Source organism: Alligator sinensis, unplaced genomic scaffold (assembly GCF_000455745.1).
Source record: "Alligator sinensis unplaced genomic scaffold, ASM45574v1 scaffold1295_1, whole genome shotgun sequence".
Classification (NCBI taxonomy): Eukaryota; Metazoa; Chordata; order Crocodylia; family Alligatoridae; genus Alligator; species Alligator sinensis.
In genome coordinates, this window is record NW_005841880.1 from 4,030,891 (window position 1) to 4,053,020 (window position 22,130).

Genomic DNA, 22,130 nt, shown 5'->3' on the forward strand with positions numbered 1-22,130 from the left:
GGCCAACAATTTAAGCACCACTACACTAAAAAATCTGTAAGCAATCATGCTAATGTGAATAATCCAGTTTAATTTGCCAGAAGTCCTAAAAATGAAGAACACATACTCATACGCTTTTCTTTGTTTAAAGCTACATGTTCCAGTTGGGGAATGAGATTACATGTACTGTAAGCAACCACATATGCTACTGTGGCTGTTTTGATTTGTCACATCCACAGTACAATAAAGTTGTTCAAGCACACTAAGGAAGAGACCAAAACCAACTCTTTAAATGTGTTTTTACTGAATTTATAAATCTGGCATTACAAACAAGGTACTAATACAAAGGCTTAATATCTACACAGAGAAATAAGCAGAACAGATGGTGGCTGTCTGCATGCAGCTAAGTGTTCAGTTATAAAAAAAATGCATCTTTAAAACAGACATGTTTAAATCAACGGAATAGAAAATAAGAACTTTTAAAAACTTGCTGATTGGTGAGTTGCAAATAAGTTACTTCCACTTTTCAATTATATACAAAATATATGTTCTAGAAGTTTAACAGATTAAAGAAATAAGCCAGTTCTATCTTCTAATGTTTCAAGGACTATTTACATCAGTCTGTACATGGATCTTTCGGTTCTTCACAGACCCTGCAAAATAAGCAGGGGAGTGTGAATAGCCAAACATAAAAGGCATGGGTTGTTCAGCATGAGAATCTTCCCACCACCCCGGCGAAACAGCTCTATTCTTACCTATGAACAATTTAAAAGCTTATTCTGAACATCTTCAAAGACTTGATTGTAAAGATCATCTCTAGACTTTAGTCCATCTAGATAAACTGAAAGAAAATTCAATAAGTGGATTGATTTGCAGCCAATCTGCCTAAATGCAGAAGTTTAAAAACATTCTATAAGCATATTTTACATGATCAGCATAAAAACTAAATTAACTTTTCAAGGTCAAAAAAAAATCTTATTCCACAATCTTTCCTCCTAGTTCATATATACAGGAATAACTACGGTTATAACCAGTAATTTGCTTTCAAGGTACTTTCTAAAGGTTTGTCTTACAAACATTAAACACCACATTATAGGGTGGGTCAGCGTTCAAGCCATGTTATAAAGCTGGAAACAGAGCCTGAAGTGACTTGAAGTAGTACACCCAGCAAATCTGTAGCAAATTTCCTTTGGGTCAAGGGAAAAGCAATCAGCACGGTCTCTAATGTTTCCCATTAGACAAAAAAGCAGTAAACTTTACAGTTAATTCTGACTGTGCTCCAGTGCTGCTTACCAAGGATTCTTTCTGATATATTAGCCTAAGACAGTGGGGATTTTTTCTTTTCGCTATACCTGAGCTATCTTGTTGATATTAACAAAACTCTAATTTAGCAGAGAAGAACCTAGGCTAGTGGCAGTAGGAATCTCCACGCTCCCCAGTATCACAACAGGGAATTAAGACCTGGAGACAAATCTTAACTTCCTTAAAAACTGGTACTACAGTGGTCCATGATTTGCTTTTGAAGTGACTTACCAACATCAACCTCATTGGCTTCCATTTCTTTTCTGTGTTTAAGATACTTGGGCCAGACATGTCCATCAAAGAGACCAGGAGGGTCAGGTACAGTATAGTTACGTGTACTAGAAGTAATAAAATGAAGAAGAATGTTAGACTACTGAGCGTGCACTGTTTCTGGTACAATACTGAAAGTAAATCATCCTCTAATGTCTGTCCAATAGTGTTTTTGGAGAGAGTTGCTGGTTACAGTCCAGTTCTCCATGGACAGCTGTCCATATTCCACAGTCTATTTGCTAGAAGGCCCAGGACTGAATGAGGACAGAACAAGTAATATCCTTTTGAGGTTTACTGCCGACTCAGTATTAGGAAAGTCTGCACTGCCACTGTATACAGTGGAACTAAAAACACTCAACTTTTCATGCTATTCATAAAGGAAACTACACTCATGAAGCAACTAGACTCCAAATGTTGCATAAAAAACACATTAGTTATCTTTCTCCAGTTGACACAAAAGTTTCAAATTGTAACTTCAGTTTGAAAGTGATGCCTATATATAAAAAATAAAATTACCACAGGCAAGTGACTAATATGTTTCTATTTCCCAATGTCTGATAGTTAGGTCTAGGATTGACTGTGTGTATTAGATATAAACCAAGCAACCAGGTTACCTTCTTCTCCTTTTGCATTCATCATATGGAACTGCCAAGTAGTAGCGTACATCAAACAGGTCAACCAGTGGTCTGGGGAAAGAATTTAAATCGATCAATCATCTACATTCTTAACCATAAGAGAGAGAAATGCAAACATGCTAAATGTAATCTGTTAACTCCCTGCAATGAAGTATCCTTCATTGTTCATCTATGATTTCTATTTGCCATATTGCTTCAAACTGTTCGTGTTAGACCAGTGACATCTCAGTCGATCTGATAGATTCACAAATATTTCCATCTACTATACAGAAGCAAGGTGTTTAAAGAACAGACTTACTTGGCAATGGGCAACTAATCAATCAGTGAACTTTAGGAAAGAACACAAGGGCCATGTCCACACAAGCGCAGACATCTGGGGACAAGAAGCAGCAGACCTTGTGCCACTGCGGCTTGCCCCTGGGGAATGCCCACACCATGTGCCTTCTGGCGCATGGCAGGTTACCTCAGGTGGGGTAGGGGAGGCTGGGGCCAGCAACTGTGAATTTTAGAATCCTGCTGATGGGTGCACATATCTTTAATATGGAGATAGAGACCATGTAGATGCCAAATACCAAGTCCCAGACTGCAATAATCCATCTTAGTCAGAATGTAGGCTGCTTGCATCAAGATGATGCAGTTTGTAAAGGGATTTGTTGCCTCTATAGAAACACTTTGGTCCATCTTATTCAGACAAAGTGTAGGCAATGGGTTCCAGGCAGGCTGCCAAAACAAACTTCAGTTAGACACCCCTAATATCAACAGGCTGCATTAGGGAACCCTTAATAACAGTGTCAAAAAGCAGTCTAATTGCATAGCAGTTGTACATTTTGCCATTGTATCTTTTGTTCTCATGAAACCATTTACAAAGAGTTTTGAGCCAAGATTCCAGTGCAAGACAACTTTACTATTGCTCTTTGCCTTATTTGTAGGCGGCATTTCACTGCGGGTGTGTGTGTATGTAACAGGCAACTTGATGTCTTCCACCTTCCTTGTTCAATGTATTTCCCTCCCTTTTTAAAAATCAAAATTACCACAATAAGTAGGTGGAAAAATGTAGAATTTTTCTCAAATGTGAAACAAATTGCTAGGCTCTGTCCAATTACTACTTAACAAGCATCTGTGTCACAAAAGGAACCTATTCAGAAGTTGCAGGGCAGAAAACTGAATGGGCTCTCTTGCTCCTTTTGATGATTCTTACAAATTAAGGTCGAGGCATGTTTGCAGGAAAATGTAGGAGGGAAGTCTGAACAGTCATTGCTAGTTTATTGACTAAGGAGTTCTGATCTTTAGCAGAGATTTAGGTGTAAATCTAATGGGTCAAATTCTGGCTCTAGAAAGCAATGTGTTGTATGGCCTCAGGCAAGTCATTGTGTCCTTATCTGCAGTACTGCATAGCAGCATTGACATGATCAGTTAGCTAATTTATAAGGAGACTTCTGCCTCGAGATATATTATAACATTTTTCACTTGCAACACATTCTCTTTAAGGAGAGAATTAACCCTGCCCCCCCCCCCAAAAAAAACCAAAAAAACCCCAAAACCCAACCCCACTTACTTGTAGTTATAAAGCAAGAAGCCTTCGATGACCAATATGTGGATATCTTTGGAGTCTGGCTCTTTTGAGCCAGGTATTACATTCACACCATGGGAACGAGCAAATTTCACTGGGTTTTCAGTCCATGCACGCACAGTGTTCACCATTGCATCCATATCCAGGGAGTCCAGCACTAGTTAGAAGAAAGTAACGGAACAAAACCAGTCAAATACTACAAACAACCTAAGTTGGAAAGTGTGTAATTAGGAACTTGTAATATGGAAGTATAAATTACCATTAAATCTTAAGATTATAGTTAAGAAGAAATACTTAGGAAAATATATACATTACTGCATCCTACAGCGAACACCGCTCTTACCATCCCATTGTTTAAAGCCGTCTTCCCCGACTTCTATCTGATCTTGTGGCTGAAATATAGTGAGCAATAAAACATTGCTGCAAACGCAGGGTGATCAGTTACCCACGATTCGATCACAACCTGGACACTATTGTAATACACAACAAAGCAAGTGTCCACTTAACAAAACAGAAATCCTTCATGTGTAAAATCTGAAGTTACATTTTTATAACCCCATTCTCCACCAACCCTAAGAGCTTCAAAAAGTTAGTTTGCTCTAAGTGAGCCACTTTTTCCAATGGGATTCTAAGTTTAAAATATTGTATACTAATCAAATATAGGCCCCTGTTTTTAAGTTAAGAAATTGAATTGTAAGTCTTAAAATAAAGGTAGTATTAAGTTACAGTTGCTATTATATGGTATGATTTTTAGCTAACATTTCTAATAAAGATGCAGTTGAATAAGGTACAAGTCATTTAATCTCAGCTCTGCTTTCAGTAACCAATTTTAAGTTAGGCAGAAGGCAGGATAGATTTCCACCTTCATAGACTAAATACTTTTTGAAGTAAATATGCCAGAAGGAAATGATAAATTTTACTTTGAAATTGGTTAGAATTCTACCCCTTTTAAACTTTTTTCCAACTTGGGCTACAAGTTGCATCTTGATTCAGTTTCCCTTTGCAATAAATATATTTTATTTTGTTCTGTGTAGTAGGGTATGCACACATTTGAACAGTTTTCCAGCTGTGTTATTTCATGGGTTATTCTTACTTCTGTAAGTGGGATCAAACTGTTATAAACAATTATGAGATTGTTTCAACTTAGGGTAACACAATTCCGTAACAAAGTTCTAACCTGACTTGGGCCCTGACATTACTTTGGGCTTGATCTAGCATCTGATGAATTCAAAGGAGTCCTTCCACTGATTTCAACTGGCTTTGGATCAGGATCCAATAGAGGTAAGACTGAACTGTGGTAAATAGACCATCACTCCATACAAAGTTGTCTTCACCAACTTGAAGACTTGTAGGTTTGTTTGTTTTCTTTAAAACAAGGAGTTTCCTCTCAAATGAGCTTTAATGATAATGCTTCAAAGTGTATACAATGTGTTTAATTTAAAAGCAAACAGCAAGGAAAGGAAATAAGCTTGGGGAAAGAGGAAGTAAATTGATGTAAAAATAGAGTTCAGTTGAACAAAACTGTTCACCAAGGGTTAAACGTATTTGGTTTGAAATTTAAGCAAATTACCACAGGCAGTCTTTCTCTATATACAAATTTTGCTAGTGCAACATCCTGAGTTACACAAATTGAGTGAGACTAGCACACATTATTGTTTGGTATAAGACAAATGTGTTTCTGTCTGTCCAAAGCAATTCACAGGCCAAATATGTATATCCCAAATAAATGTTACAACAAAACTTACACGTATACAAAACGCAGACGCTGACATAACATTTCCACTAAATTTACAAAACATCAGTAAGTATTTAAAAATAAATAAGCAAGTGAATTTTTCTTACCTTGAAAAAGTCGTCTTGATGGACAACACAACAGTTTGGAAGTGCTTTGATAAGTCTATTGGTCAAAGTGGTTTTGCCACCATTGGTTACACTAAATAAAAATTTGAAGCAGAATTGTGGAAGAAGTATTAAAATTAAGATAATTGGAAAGTCTGATCCATAACTTAGACTAAGGCCACTTCTATATAGGGTTTTATAATATAAATAGGCTATATCGTTCTATATAGGATTTTATAATATAAATAATGATGCTTCTGCATCTATTAAAAAATCTTTACTACATAGATCTCTCATTTGCATACATCAGGGCTATTTGCTATAATTAAAAGGAAAAGGTTTTTTTATATTAATCTCATAACTTTCTTTTTGATAGTTGTTACTTCTAACCAAACGTAACTTAACTTTGAACAGTTTCATAGCAAATCCAATAAAACCTTCTAAGTCCTAGTTCTAGGCTTTTAAACCTAGGTAAAAAAAAAAAAAAAGACCTAACCAGACTCCATAGGATCATAGGCAATACAGCCAGAAGGAATATCACGAGACCTAGTCCATTAATATAATGAAACGGCGTACAAGGAAAAATAAATACCAATCTAGAGATTTTAACTCTCCCTTATAAAAGAGAAATATGGCTCATTGAAAAGGGTTCCTATGAGGACAGCCTCCACCAAATGACTCTGAGAAATTAGCAAATTGATCTCTTCATCCCAGCTCTTTTGGCAACATGCAGGGACCCCCCCCCAAATGTTTTGACCTTTTTTAAAGGAGCACAGATGTGAGCGCTAACTCTGGTATGCAGATACCGTGGGGACGAATACCAGATAAGCAAAGGAAACAGTCTGGGACACAGTCCATGTGGCCTCCTCACTCCGATGGCTACGGATGTTATTCGTAGCACGGGCTCCACGGTAAATGAATGGACGTTGCATTCGTCAGTCAGGAGCGAGAGGAGAACTGGCAGTTAATGCCCAGAGGCATATCTAAGGGGGAATCGAGAGTCTTTTGTACCCAAATGAGTCTTTAGGCAGACAAGGTTCTTTGGGTGAATCTGATCTCTTTTATTAGACCAACTTAAATAATTGGAAAAAAATGTTTAACAAGCTTTTGGGTTGAAAAACCCTTGGTCAGGCTGAGGAAGCATCTGCAGTTGGTGCGTGCGCTCTTCCTGGAGGGAAGGACTAGGACCTTGTCTGCCCATGTCCTACAACCTACCCCGTGCCCCACGCATGAGTCCTTGGCACTTCGCTACTGTGTTAGTACTTCATTTTTGCTGGATCTTAGCTTCCTCCATCGGAGAGGGAGCACTTTGCTTTTTGGCTGCTTTCATGGAGACCGATCCTGCATCCGATTTGGGGATAGAGACCCCAGGGTAGACAATGGGGGGAGGTGACGGGCGCAGAGGGATTGGAGACTCTTAAATATCCGAACTGGCTCCTTAGGCAGACAAAGCTCTTTAGGTAAAGGTTAGACCGACTCAAGATTGGGGGAAAATGGTTCTTTGCAAGCTTTGGGGGCAGTTTTCCAGGACTTTGGTGGACAAAAGCTTGCAAAGAACAATTTGTCCAAGCATTTAGCTGGTCTAATAAATAAAAGATGCCATGTTTACCTAAAGACCGCTGTCTGCCTAGGTCCTGAGACCAACAGGCTACAACCAGCCCCCACCTTGAAATTCATTTGGAGGGGGAAGAACTGTCCCTTTTGGGACACCCTGTGGGGCTCCATCCTTTGCTCTCAGTTGTGCCCTTCATTTTGCACCTCGTGTCTCCCCCCACGCCCCCCCGCTCCCGCCTTAGAGGGTTTAAATCTCCCGCCACCCCGGCCGGCCGGCAAGCGCGCTGCGTCCTGATTGGCTACCGCCCCCCCTTGTGGCGCGCTGAGTCCTGATTGGCTGGCGCTCCTCGCCCGCGGGGGGGGCCCCCCACCTTGTGGCGGGCACTAATAACGGCCAGTTAATAACGGTCGTGGCCGCCCGCGCGCGGGCTCCGCTTCCCGCCATTTTCCCCCCCTCACGCGCCCGCTCCTCACAGACCAGCGCAGGGGCTGAGGCCGCTTCTCCCTCACACACGGGGAGAGTGGGAAAGCTTCCCCCCCGTCACAGACCCCATTGGGGGGGCAACACAGCTGCGCCCCACTCCCTTCCCCTCAGACCCCGTGAGGGAAGCGGGCGCTGAAAAGACTGCAGCTCTTGCTAAAAAAAAAATACGCCAGGAATGAGAGCAGAACCCGGGGGTGGCGGAGCAGATGTCTCCCACGCAGGGCATGGCTTTAAAAATAGGCGCCACGTGTTTATATTACTGTCTTTTATAATCCCTATGGCTGTGGTGTGCATTCGCCAGCCACCAAACACTGAGCACATGCCACCAAAGGGAAATGCTTAAAAAAAGTAACTTCCCCCCCACCCCACCCCATTCTTATATCTCCTTCATCATTAGTGCTAGAGGAGGAGGGAGTCGTCCCCCACCCCCCGACCCCCGCCTTTATTATGCATTTCTTCATAATTAGTGCTCCTTCATTTTTATATTTCCTTCATAATTAGTGCTAGAGGAGGAGGGAGTTTTCCTTCCCCCCATGGATGAAGTGTGTTTTGGGGCAGAGGTGGATTCAAACTCCCCTTTGCTAATTTCATTCCAGATCCAAAAGAGTTTCCTCCCTAATTGATCAGGACTTCAAGACTTGAATGTACTAGTGAACAAGCATTTAACCCTGGACACACTTTTGCTCAGTTAAAAAAATAAAAATCAAATCTGATCCCAGACGGGTCCATTGTCCTAGTCTCATTGGAGTCAATGAATCGGTGAGATCTGACGTTGGCTGAGGATCTGGCCCCTGTCGCCATCCTATTTATGCAGCCCTGCTTTCAAATTTCATTCATTTGGAGGAGGAAAAAACAGTGTCCCTTTGGCATTCATTTTAGGAACTTTTCAATCACCATTTTTTTTTCCTATCACCGTCTTTTCTATCGCCATCTAAAAGCAGTTGTCACTGGGATACTAACATCTCACCCTGCGTGAAGAGTCTTTCCCTTTCCCAGCTTGAGAGACCTCTGTTTCAATCTACTCCAAAATTATTCTGTTAAAAATATTTTACTACTCGAACACGCTTCTTTTTATAACTAGAGAAAAAAAAATCTGTTTAAATGGCAAGTTCCAGAGCTGTCCGCATTGACTAAAAATTCAGGCTACTGTAGAAAGATAAGACATAATTTTCAAAGGTTAAAGTATCCCGCATGCAGCAAAAATAAAAGCAGCCATGAATAAATTAAATAGCAACTTACCCCCCTATACCTATGATGTATTTCATCTTTGTAGAGTCGCTTCCTTGGCAGGGATCTGGAGAGAAGCAATGTGGATTCACAACTACAAATGACGAAAATTAAAGTGAAGCCAAGATCTGTCTGAGCCCAAGCCTTTCTTTTTTCTCTGCAATTTCCTGCCTCTCTCTCTCTCTCTCAGCTCTACCCTGCTTTACTATTTCATTGAGGAAAAAAGGCGGGTGTGACTTGCATTTATACCCCACTGCTGCAATGACCTTCCCTCCCTCTGCGTTTTCCCCGCCCCTACATCGTGATGGAAAAGCCCTATGACTATCATGAGCTTGCCAGGTTAATATTTCAGAGTCTGGCTCTAACCAATCCTGACCCCAGTGTTTTCGATCATGCGCACTACAGCTGCACCTGTTTTGCACCCCTCACAGACCCCACTATCTCTTGCTGCCTTGGCTGGCTTTGTTATAAATAGATTTTTGGCAAGCTTTTCCTTTGCCTAAATTAGTAATGGGGTAGGTGAAAATGTCACCCCGTTTTTACATTTCCACTGGGAGTGCTGGGTACTGGTAAAATGTCTTGCATTTTCCAGGACGTCATATGCATGATCTCTCTGCTTTCCTCTTTCCGCTGCTCTTGTTTAATTATTGCAGGCATCCAGGAATTTTTTGAACTTCTCACGATGATTTTTTCTGTTATGATTTTTAGAGGGCTCTTTTAGAAGAAAATATATATGTAGAAGAAGATTAAATAATGCTGATTATTCCTTTCAAGGCTTTAAGACATTTTGAGTTAAATCTACTACTATTTGGGCTTATTTTTCATAGAGTCACACACACTAAAAAAGTGATGTGCCACACTTGTCTTAAGGGCCCTATTCTGCTAAACTTCCCTATGCTGAGCACAGTAATGTGTGTAAATTGAGTTCATTTGGGCACTACTCACAATGAATAAGGACTGTGGAACCTACTGTTTCCTAAATCCTTGTTTTCTTATTGACACAATGTTTTATTTGAGAAAGACTTGCAGATATAGGAAGGTGGGAAAAGGTTAAAAGAAAGTAACCCAGTAGCAACCCAGATATAATACTAAATAATATTTTTCAGCTTAACACGATGCCATGCAACCTACAGAACACACTAATACTTTCTTTAAAGGGCTAAAAATCCTTAAAGCAACATATCTTTTTGTGATGCCTTTCACAAAATCAATTAATAGAAACTTTAAAAACTTATTTAAAGATTCCTTATCTCCACTGCTCATTCTACACAAATAAAAAAAAAAGTAATTGCTTTTTATTTATATGATGCAGTGTGTGTTTTCTTCCGCTTCTATTCTCTTGTCCATAGAGCCAAACTTTGTATTGTGATCTTGGTGTTACTGTATGTATAGGTAATGTACTGGGGATGTTTGGGAATATTTTCATGGCCCAAATCCTAGGTAAAAAAGAATGCAGCAAGCTCAGAAATGACTGCAAGAGTGAGGTTCCAATAATTATAGTGGAGCAATTCCACCAATACTCTGCAGTCTGGAAGGGATGGGAGGGAAGGATTCTTTCTAAGCTTTTAGATTTAATCAGTCAGTGTATCTGTTTATTCAGTATATATGCTGCCCTTCCCAACAAAGGCTCAGGGTGGCTTACAATAAGAACAGAATAACTTGAAAACAGGAGAGCGGGAAGAAGACCAAAGTGCAATAGTTGTTTCCCCAGTAGTCTCTGCCCTGACCTTCCAGTGAAGCACTGTGCAAAACACCTAGAATTTGACCCAATAAAACAGAAACGTGTAAGGAAGATCACAGCAGAAAACATGATTTGAGTGGTTGGCTTATGTCCCTTTCCCAAGGATATAGCCTTTCCTAAAGGGAAGCCATGACAAGAGTATTGTGTGCATGAGCTGGGAACCAACTTAGGGGGTGGAAAACACAGTTCTTGTAGAAAGAGTACTTTTCAAATTGAAGACCAAGTGGGTGCAGGGCAACAAATTCACCTTCACAGTGACTCTGCAGTCCTGTGGTGCTGAGAAATGGGTCATACTATGAAGGGCAGTAGTCAGAAAAGCACAACACAATGTTACCTAACAGCTTGCTGGCAAATAGGACGCAATGGGCAGGGCTTTGGGCAGCACGTCTATTCTAATGCCCTTGTCAAATTTTCTGCTTTTCCATCTAGGCCAAATGGCAAGCAATCTATGTAGGCCTGACAGCTGAGTTGCCAGTGCCTGCTTGTAATATATCTTTACATAAAAAGCCCTGTAAATATTTGCATTGTAAAGTTGTAAACCAGTTTTCCCGTGGGCAACCCTGAAGTAATAAAGCCTTACTAAAGAGGGAAAAAGTATTCCCCAGTTTTGATCGCATCCTCCCCAGGGCTTTTAAGGTGACTTTGAAGCGAGCACATAAAATATACAACATGTAGTCTGTTCTCTACCTTCAGAAAATGAAGTGAAGAGTTAGCATTGCTGAGATTCTAATTCATCTGAACCTGATGCTTAAGGGTGGTCAGCAAAGGAAAATATAATCTGGATTCATATTCTCTTTCATTTCATTTTTATTAAGAAGCTTTTATACCTGGAATTGAAAAGTTCTGTTTTTCTGTGTCTGGGCTGGCAAAGTGTACCTGTATAAAGAAAGCCTGGGTGTCCCCATTATTCCCAGAAGAGAAGGACTATCAGCATAGGAATCTGCTAGCGTGCTTTAATGTGACATTCCTTTCATGTTTCCATCCATATTTGGGCGCTGTATATATAACTTTGAGCTAAGGATTTCATGAAAGAAATGGTACGGTGTTCTTCTGATGAAAGCTGATCTTGTCCTGGTGGGGAAATGATAACTCTTTGTGCCCCACATTATACAGCCACTCCCAGTGCTCAGTCATATAACTCCAGGCCCTAAAATGGGTGATATTCTTCTTTCTCCTAATGCAGCCTTAAAGTTTCTGCTTCTGTATTTGGGTCAGAGTGAGATCCTATCTGGCTCATTTTTTTTATCTTCAAAGTCTTTACTGGCATTTAATCATGGTTTTCCAACACCGTGGGTGCAGACTCGCTAACCTAGTGAGGAGGGATTTAAACTATGTTCTTCAGGGGTTGGAGACCAAAGCCCTGAGGTAAGTGGGGAAGCGGGAGATCTGGAGGAAGAGCAAGCAGGAGGGGGCAACAGAGTTGGTGCTCTCATAGTTTCTGAGAAATCAGGGCAATCAACTAGTTACCTCAGGTGCCTGTACACAAATGCACGGAGCCTGGGAAACCAGCAGGAAGAAGTGGAATTCCTTGCACAGTCACAGTACTATGACATGACTGGAATAACAGAGACGTGGTGGGAGCTCACAGGACTGGAGCACTGTCATGAATGGGTACAAGCAGTTCAGGAAGGTCAGGTAGGTTAGGGTCAGAAGGGGGAGCAACAAGGGTGATGTCATGGTGGGGGTCTGCTATAGACCACCAGACCAGGAGGAAGTGGTGGATGAGACTTTCTTCAGACAACCAGTGGAAGGTTCCCGACCACAGGCCCTGGTTCTCATGGTGGACTTCAGTTACCCTAACATCTGCTGGGAGGGCAATACAGCAGTGCGCATGTGATCCAGGAAGTTTTTGGAGAGTACTGGGGACAACTTCCTGGTGCAAGTGCTGGAGTGGCCAACTAGGGGCTGTGTTCTCTTGACCTGCTGCTCACAAACAGGTGGGGGATGTAGAAGTGGATGGCACTTGCAAGACTAGCAAGTATGGCAGAAGACCAGCTTGGCTTAGCAGGGAACTCTTCAGTAAACTAAATCACAAAAAAGAAGCTTATAAGAAGTGGAAACATGGACAGATAACTAGGGAAGAATACAGAGCATTGCTCGGGCATGCAGGGATGAAGTCAGGAGGGCCAAAATTCAACTGGAGTTGCAGCTAGCAAGGGATGTGAAGGGCAACAAGACGGGTTTCTACAAGTATGTCGGTAGCAAGAGGACAATCAGGGGAAGTGTGGGTCCCTGGCTGAATGGGGGAAGCAACTTTGTGACAGAGGATGCAGAAAAGGCTGAAGTGCTCAATGCCTTTTTCACCTCAGTCTTCAAGGGCAAGGTCAGCTTCTAGACTACTGTACCAAGCAGCACAGTTTGGGGAGGAGGTGAGCAGCCAACAGTGGTGAAAGAACAGGGTAGAGACTGCTTAGAAAAGCTGGATGTGTACAAGTCTTTGAGGTCAGATGGGATGCACCAAGGGTGCTGAGGGAGTTGGCTGATGTGACTGCAGAGCCATTGGCCATCATCTTTGAAAACTCACGGTGATCAGGAGAGGTCCCGGATGATTGGAAAAGGGCAAACATAGTGCCCATATTTAAGAAAGGGCAAAAGGAGGATCCAGGGAACTACAGACCAGTCAGCCTCACCTCAGTCCCTGGAAAAATCATGGAGCAGGTCCACAAGGAATCCATTTCTAAGCACTTGGAGGAGAAAAAGGTGATTAGGAACAGTCAGGATGGATTCACCAGGGGCAAGCCATGCCTGATCAACCTGGTTGCCTTTATGATGAGATGACCGGCTCTGTGGGTGTGGGGAGACCTGTGAATGTGGTGTACCTTGATATTAGCAAGCCTTTTGATATGGTCTCCCACAACATTCTCACAGGCAAGCTGAGGAAGTATGGGTTGGATGAATGGACTGTAGGGTGGATAGAAAACTGGCTGGAGCATCAGCCTTGGAGGGTAGTAATCAATGGCTGAATGTCTAGTTGGCAGCTGGTATCAAGTGGAGTGCCCCAGGGGCCAGTCCTGTAGCTGGTTTTGTTCAATGTCTTCTTTAATGACCTAGATGATGGCTTAGAGTGCGCCCTCTGCAAGTTCGCAGATGCCACCAAGCTGGGGGGAGTAGTAGGTATGCTGGAGGGCAGGGCTAGGATTCAGAGTGACCTAGACAAATTGGAGGATTGGGCCAAAAGAAATCTCATGAGGTTCAACAAGGATAAGTGCAAAGTTCTGCACTTGGGACAGACCAATCCCATGCACCGGGACAGGCTGGGGGCTGACTGGCTGGCCATCAGCTTTGCAGACAAGGACCTGGAGGTGACAGTGGACAATAAGATGGACATGAGGTGGCAGTATGCCCTCGTTGCCAAGAAGGCTAACGGCATCCTGGGCTGTATTGGTAGGAGTGTTGCCAATAGGTCAAGGGAAGTGGTTATTTCCCAATATTCTGCACTAGTGAGGCCACATCTAGAGTACTCTGTCCAGTTTTGGGCCCCCCACTACAGAAAGGATGTGGACAAATGAGAGAGAATCCAGCGGCGGGCAATAAAAATGTTGAGGGGGCTGGGGGACATGAATTATGAGGAAAGACTGAGGGAGCTGGTCTTATTTAGTCTAGAGAAGAGGAGACTGAGGGGGATTTAAAGCAGCCTTTAGCTACCTGAAGGTGGGTTTGAAAAAGGATGGAGCTGGACTGTTCTCAGTGTCATCAGAACAAGGAGCAGCAGTCTCAAGTTTCAGCAAGGCATGTCTAGGTTAGATATTAGGAATAATTTTCTCACTAGGAGGATGGTAAAACACTGGAACAGGTTACCCATAGAGATGGTAGAAGCTCCATCCTTGCAGGTTTTCAAAACCTGTCTAGACAAAGCTTTGGCTGGGATGATCTAGTTGGGGATGGTGCTGCTTTGAGCAGGGGTTTGGATTAGATGTGACCTCCTGAGGTCCCTTCCAACCCCGTTTTCTATGATTCTGTGATCTACATATTCAATTAGCATGGAGCAATAAACTCCTGCACAGTTTGTGCTGAAGTCAGCAGCTCCTGGGTGCAGCATACACATGTATGCCCAGGACCGCAGCAGTCAGCCCCAGGTTTCGGGTTCTGGTGTCAGTTGGTTGAGGGGCTGGCTGGGGCACAAGGGTGCTGTAGTGCAAGGCTGGTCAGCAGGCATCCCCCGTACTGTAGCACCCTAGTGCCCCAGCCAGCCCCTGTCACTATCTACATGTGTGTTGCAGCAGCTTAAATTACTTCTCTGTCGGATAGTACTTGTCCTGGACAGTACTCTTCTACAGCGGAATTAATTAATTTACTGCACTGTAATATGGGCATCCATGTAGACAGTGATGCTTTACTGCAGAGCTAATTAAGTCAACTGCAGTAAAGCACATGTGTAGACCTAGGCAACTGGTATGGGGAGCATGGGGGGGCATGTGCTCCCCCTGACAGGGCCGTCCCCACTGCCAACACCGCTGGCAGCTTCTGCGGGTGCTCACCAGCCCCGTCCCCACCGCTGACACTGCCAGCAGTTTCCCTGGGTGCTTGCCAGCCCTGTCCCTGCTGCCACTGCCAGCTTCTGCAGGTGCTCGCCAGCCCCGTCCCTACCGCTGCTGCCGCCACCAGCTTCTGCAGGTGCCCCACCAGACTCTGGAGGCACCAGTCGCCCATGTGTGTAGATGCACCCAGTGTCTCCTGGAAGTTCTGTAGTACCTGCTGGTACTAGCAACAGACTGACAGCATCTGCGCTGGCATGCTGATCATTTGCTTAACAGATTATTTTATACCCTCCAGGAACTGAAGTCAAAGCCATTACTGCAACAGTGCGAACTGACTCTGGAAACAGGTAGGCTGCAAACAGGAAGAAGCTTTCTATCAGAGGGATAAGATTTTGAAAAAAATGTTCCCAAGGGGAGTGATGGAAGCAGATATTCTACTGGTTTTAAGACAGACCATGGTAAATTTATAAATGGGTTTATATGTTTTCTTGCTCTGAGCTCTAGGCCTTGTCCATTCAGCACCCAACTTAAAAACTCTTTCTCTAGACCAGTGATTCTCAACCAGGGTGTTACAGCACCCTGGGGTGCTTTGAGATCCTTTCAAAGGTGCTGCAGGATGCCACGCAATGTTAGCACTGTTAGGTGTGCAGACATGATTTGCAAGATGAACCCAGAAATTTCAAGTAGAAATACATAGTATTAAAAACATCCTGATCTATAGTGGTCTCTGAATTCTTTGCAATAGAAATGCTCTATTACTTAGCCTGTAGTCAGGAAACCAGTGGAAAATAAGCTGGCATTTTAGAGGGGTCCTTTGAGTTTAACAGTGGGCACCTTATTGAGAACCACTGCTCCAGCGCCATGCCACCAGTGCTTCTGTGGCTGTATCTGGCTTTTACTAAGTCTGTTTCTGTGCTGTTGCTTTTGTCTCTCTCCTCTCTGGTATATACTGGTATTCAACACAATTACTCAGCAAAACATCGACCCATATAGTTCCAGTTCCTGAGTAGTCTCATCTATGGTTTTTTTTAGGTGGGGCCTTACCCCTCCCTATCTTTTGTTGAAAGCCCCCTATCACGTTGGCTACCTGCTTTCATGAGCTCAGTGATGGACCACAAGTATCTTACGTGAAAAGTGGCAGTTACACTTACCTTTTTCAGCAAGGTTTAACTCAACTCACAATGACATATCAATGCAAGACATTCACATCTCTAGTTACATTTCTCAATGATTCATCATTTGTTCAGTCATCTGAAACTTAACTTTATGTAGGCACAGGAATGAAAAAAGATGTCTTCTTTTTCTTAACACTTTACTGATACAAATACCACTCATCAACCCCTATCAAAGATAGATAAGGATTATGTTCCTGCTCTTTACATTTATTTGACGATTAGTAATGTTCACTGATAATTAAGATTAATCCTCCTTGTTAAGAATTCCAATGAGATAAACTGGTGCAAGCCAGTTTAATGTTCATGGCACAGTGATTATATCATTTACCTAAGATAGTCCATCTCTTCATATCCACTGACCTTTGTGATGTAGAATACGACTCATTCCTTCTCACACTTCAGTTCAGAATCTGACTCCTACCTGCAGTATAAGACATCACTTAAGGAATGAACAAGGTTCTATCAAAGCTTCCTAACACAATTAAATTAGGATTTGTTTTTGGTTATTTTGTGGAAACGTACCATAAGAACAATAATAGTTCTGATGTGTGAAGCTTTTAAATCAAAAGCAGAACTGCTCTTCCCAAAATGCTGATTTAATTTGTTTGCTCATCTTGTCCTTTTCCCAGATTGTGGAAGCTGCTAAAGAAGATTCTTGAGCCTGCTCTGAATATCCCACAGAGGTAAGCTAAGGTGACAAGCCAAATGATCCAAGTCCTAAGTTCCTGTGTGATGCATGAAAAATAAATAAAATGCTTTACGATATACTTTTCCTTTCCTCCACTTGCTTTACTATACTCTTCCTTAGAGTTGAAGAGGCCTTTCTTTACTCCTGGTCTCCACTGAGTATCTTAGATTATGAGTGTGTGTGTGTGGTGATAACTTACAATAACATACATCCTCAGTTCCATGTTGCTTCATTCAGGAACGAATTTAATAAACTATATTTGCCTATAATATTGGTGAAGGAATGGTAGTGGGAGTTTGTCTTTTTCCTCCTCCTCTTTTATGGGAATTGAGGAATAAGAGGTTGCAAAATCCCTGGTAGGTTATCTGACATTTTTGAAGTTTCAGTTAATGCTTTATATGACCTAATTTATAGAATGCTTAGTTACACACTTTTTTTGAGGACACAACTTCCTTATTTCCTAGAGACTTCTCCTGTCAGGAAAGTGAGCAGGATTTGTCCTACAGACAAACTGTGTTAATGGTAGCAGAATTGGATTGAGCTTCAATAGGAAGTATCATCTTTGTACATCTCACTAATGCCTTCAACAGAGGACTGGCCTGTGTAAGTCTTGCTCAGCGCTCTCTACAGATAGAGCCAAACCACAATAAGTGACTTTTGGAGGGTGAAATATATATAGGTGAAATAAATATCAATGCCCGGATGACTAATCTGATTCCCAGTCTATCCCATGTCCTGAGAATTGCTCCCTGCACTTTAATTTCTAGTGCTTTTTAAAGCATCGATTATGGGAGAATTGAAACTGATTTCCATTGCTGATTTTTCATCATTAGAATTTGGTATTTTACAATAACTGTATTAACATTTCATTTAAGGAGAGATAGCCTGCACTCGTGCTCTAATGGAAAATATGATACTTGTAAATTAAAGGGTGATACAAGCAGTCTAACCCCCCTAAATCATAGTAAAATCTTAATATTATCTCAGAGATTCTGGATTTACAGTGCATTTTATCCTCTCTGCTCTGTCTTTTAGATTGCATGCTTTCTGTCACTGTGGCTGTCTTCTTTTTATTTCTGCTCCACTGAATATAGTTAGTGCTTAACAAATACTATGTGATAATAACAATATAGACTTGCAAAAGCAAGCACTTAGATGGAAGAAAACACTGAAGCTTATGGAAAAATACAGCAAAGACTGATCAAATCATGTATTTTCTTTTCAGAAAGGACATCTTGTCTTGTGATTGTGACACTTGGTTTCTTCAGCAGGGTAGCAGTTAATCCTATTTCAGTTGTACTGTGTAATCATAACATGGGGAATTTATGAACTTTATCTGTTGCACGGATCACATTTCTTCTGGCTAGGAGGTATGTTTTGACAAGCCTTAGCCAAGAGTCTCCGCCGCCTTTTTTTATCATTACTGACCCAAACATTTCTGATGACACAAAACAGCAGTGTTAGTGGCAAACGGATAAAAGACCACTTGAAATATTTTAGAAGCTTCATTCATAACCTAATGCAACATGTGACCCTGCAACTGAGGTAATGTTTTTGTTTCAGCCAGTTAAATTTGAGAGCTTACAATATGCTATGTAGCTTTACCCCAACTAGCTTATCGTTGCAAAAACTCTGGCAGGGTACAAAAAATCATTTTTCAAACATCAGTTTGGTTTTAGATTTATAATGCCAAGCTTGAAACACAGTATTCCATCTACCTGTACTAATTATTTCCATATAAATAGATTTAAGAACTGTACAAGATAAGAAAAGTTCACAGAAAGAAATTTGTCATAGATAGTTGTTATAGTGATTGATGCGCTTTAGATCAATATAATAAAGAAGGCCAAAATCTGCTCCCAGTTGCAACTGAAATATAGTGTTGATAGTTTATACTCAGATCAAATTTTGTGATTTTTATGGTAATTTTTTCAGGACATGTATCCTAAAATATTTGGTAGTATTATTTGGTATTATACCAATACAGGGGTTAACACAGGTTAACCTGTGGCATGCATCCCACAAGTGACATGCAGCAGATCAGGGAGGGAACAGAAACACAGCAGCAGATAGGGCAGAAAGCAGAGCAATGGATCAGGCAGGGAGCACAGGGCAGAGAAAGGAGATTGGAGCAGTTCTCAGGGGCAGTATAGGACCTATCTTGTGATATGCATGCCAAAAAAGCTGGCCCCCACTGTATTAACGTATGTTTGCATTCAGACTTACTACCTGAGATATGCAAATATTTTTTTTCTTATTCAATCAGTATCCTGTCATCTCAGATATACCCTTAAAGGTTGATTTGTAACGGAATATACTGGGACTGACTACTGAACAAGTTCTGGCAATTAAACAATAACTGAAATAGGCAAAGAACAGGTGTCATGTGGCACAGTACGGTTTTTCACAGAAAGCAGTTGTTCCATGAATCTCCTCTGAATCAAAATATGCAGGGACAAATGCAAAAATAATATTGATACTATATTTAGGAAAAGCATTTTGAGTAATGCAGCTTGCAGTATCGGGATGACTGATATCTGGCACTTTGTGATGTATGGCCCTTCCTTTATCAAAGAGCACTAAAATATTCCCACCTGATTTTTTTTTCATGTAGGATTCTATTCTAAACAAAAGTTGTAAGAATTACATTGAATGCAAACAAAATATGTAAGTGTCAGTCTGATTTTAATTGACTACCCACAGATATTTATCGCATAATACAAAGCAAAAAATAAGAATACATAGCAGCAATCTAGGTCTTCTAGCATAAACTACCTAAATACAAACACTTTAAAAAAATGACAGTTCACACATTTTTACATGTAGGTGTAGGTTGGAGGGCCTGATGCAAAGGAAAAAAACTGAGGTTATGTTATATTGTGATTTTTCAAAATTCACTTTAACAGTAGCATGCTGACTTTTTGACTACCTGTCAGTAAGGAAATACAAAAAAAAAATCATGTTTACATTTTTAAGCAATCTTGCTTGCATGTCCCCTGTTGTCATGCCAATGTCAGTTTAAAGCAATCATTGCTATATTATCTCTCTTCCTATCACCAGAAATGTAGAATATAGGTGTTGCTTTTAAAGACCTTAACACTTAGAAATATTGTTTTTCTCATAAATATGTAGACACATCTGTAAACAAACAGTCTTTGGAAAAAAGTAGATGGAAAAAATTGTAATGAGGTATGTTCTAAATGTCCACTCAAATTTACACAGTACTATACAGAAGGAATTGTATTAATTATTCAACTTGATTAGACTGTAATGTCTGCCAGTTTCATTTCCTGTGCCTTGTGGAATAAAATCAATAAAAATTACCTGACAGTTCCAAATGTGGATACTGTATCTCCCAACTGTTCTAGAACAAAGTCTTTTGATTGCATAAACCTGTTAATTGCAGGAAAAACTCGGTAAAAAGTATCTGCATTTCAAAAGGATGGGCCAATTAACTCTACTTTATTGTTCTATTGATTTGTAGGGCTTTCAGTTGAATGTAACAGACGGATAAGGAGATTGGAGAGAAGTCACTTAAGCTGTTAAGCAAAAAAAAAGTCTATTGAAGACAAAGGGAAGACTCCTATCGACTTTAATGAACTTTAGAGACGGTCTTTAGGGAGTATGCACAAATACCTCAATACTGAATTTGAATGATTCACACTCTGTTCTTTAATTATTTCTGTATAGGAGAGAATCTGATTTTTCAGTTTATGTTCTATCCTCTATGTAATGTGAAACCATTAACAGGCTGTGAGCAGAATATGGTATTGTCCATAGATATGATAGCACAGATATGTGATAAAACTTTCCCTCACTTAAAATTTCCCTATATCTGGAATCAGTAGTAGAACTGGAGAATTCACGTGAGTGGCAGTGTCTGACTATCCTCATCCAGGGAAGCGAATTTGATACCTACTATTTAGACAATACAGTGTATTCATGTAAAAAAAACCCTACTGTTCAGAGGTATTTTTATGAGGCAGGAAGAAAGCTTGGTCTACACTAGAAGCTCTTACTCGTGTAGTAATGTTTCTACAGGGGTGTGATTTTTTAATTTAACATTTTAATTTAACATTTAATTTAAATTTAACCATTTATTACTGGCAAAACCTTAGTATAAATGCAGTTATATCAGCAGAGAGGTGCTTTTGCTGGTATAACTTATTTTGTTTGGGGAACTGGTCAAACTGAAGATACCCTAGGAAGGTTTGCCAAGCTATTCTGCCTAACCCTTTCAAGTGCAGACAAGGCCTTAAAGTTGCCACTGTCAGGTCTGTAAAGGGTAACAACAAGCAATTTACCTCCTTTTCAGTTTACGTTATGGAAGGCAGCCTCATATTCAGACATAGCCTTTTTTTAAAATGAAAGTTCCATTTTGGATTGGAAAGTAAAACTATCTGAAATAAAAATGTTCAAATGTTATTAAAATATGCTATTTTCTCCAATAATGAGCAATATTTGAACTTCAGAGAGATACACAAAAGTAATTCACAACAAATACACATAATATTAGTAGTGGAGGTTGAATCGTTTGATGCCATCATGTTTCTGAAGTGCAGTTAGGTGATCACACGTGACACTTCAGGCAGTTATAACAGACACCCGGACATCTTACTTATGTTCTGAGCACATATGTGTTAAATGTCTTTATCCTCTTAAGTATTGCTGTCCGGCTTAATGACATGTCATTACTTTTATATTTTGTTATAGTTTTAAAACCACAGGTTGAGGACTCCAGACCTCTGCCATTATATCATGTACCTGCATTCTCTGAAATGTTGCCAGCCACTCTAATTCTTCTTTGAAGGTCCACATACAACTCTGTGCAAAAGTTTTTCTATTGACCTCAAAGAGAACTGAATGTTTTTCTAACGATGCAAATCACTTTCTGATGTGGTATTTACCATCTATTGGTCTGACACTTGTTTTTAAATTTGGTACATGGCTGTCAATAATGCAGACATCTTATTAAAAGGACCCTGCCAATTAGAACATTGTGTTTTTATCTGAAAAAATTGTTACTATGGTTTCAAGTAATGTATAAAAGCACTGTGACTGAAAGAAGTTAATGATACATTTTTGGTTGATTTTTTTTTTAACTTTATGCAACTAATTGGTATTTTTTTGTATTGCCAATTTCATCTTTTCACCTGTATTTCACCTATGCTGAAAAGACTTATAGACA

At 40.7% G+C, this 22,130-nt stretch overlaps 2 protein-coding genes across 2 annotated transcripts in view; both read right to left on the bottom strand.

Moving 5' to 3' along the window:
• Positions 1-261: 261 nt before the first annotated feature.
• On the bottom strand, positions 262-9,165 carry NMRK2 (nicotinamide riboside kinase 2). The gene is made up of 8 exons (XM_025196526.1): positions 8,873-9,165; positions 5,599-5,689; positions 4,100-4,148; positions 3,742-3,913; positions 2,166-2,237; positions 1,513-1,619; positions 735-820; positions 262-632 (listed from the first exon to the last, which is right to left on the bottom strand). The coding sequence occupies exons 1-7, from the start codon at positions 8,896-8,898 to the stop codon at positions 735-737; spliced, it is 603 nt and encodes a 200-aa protein (XP_025052311.1). The 5' UTR covers positions 8,899-9,165; the 3' UTR covers positions 262-632.
• ATCAY (ATCAY, caytaxin) overlaps positions 6,752-22,130 on the bottom strand; it is a 39,456-nt gene continuing 24,077 nt past the window's right edge. Inside the window, exons 14-15 of the mRNA XM_006017599.2 lie at positions 6,932-6,936; positions 6,752-6,763 (exon numbers count right to left, since the gene is read on the bottom strand). The gene's annotated coding sequence lies outside the window, so the exon portion shown is untranslated. The remainder of the gene's footprint in view (positions 6,764-6,931; positions 6,937-22,130) is intronic.

What these genes read in the sequence shown, in the direction of transcription:
- NMRK2 (XM_025196526.1), bottom strand. Translation starts at nt 8,898, where the DNA reads ATGAAATACATCATAGGTATAGGGGG. An exon ending in TACATCATAGGTATAGGGGG is followed by an intron (nt 5,690 to 8,872) that starts GTAAGTTGCTAT and finishes ATTTTTATTTAG; the next exon opens with TGTAACCAATGGTGGCAAAA. An exon ending in AGCCAATGAGGTTGATGTTG is followed by an intron (nt 821 to 1,512) that starts GTAAGTCACTTC and finishes ATTTTCTTTCAG; the next exon opens with TTTATCTAGATGGACTAAAG.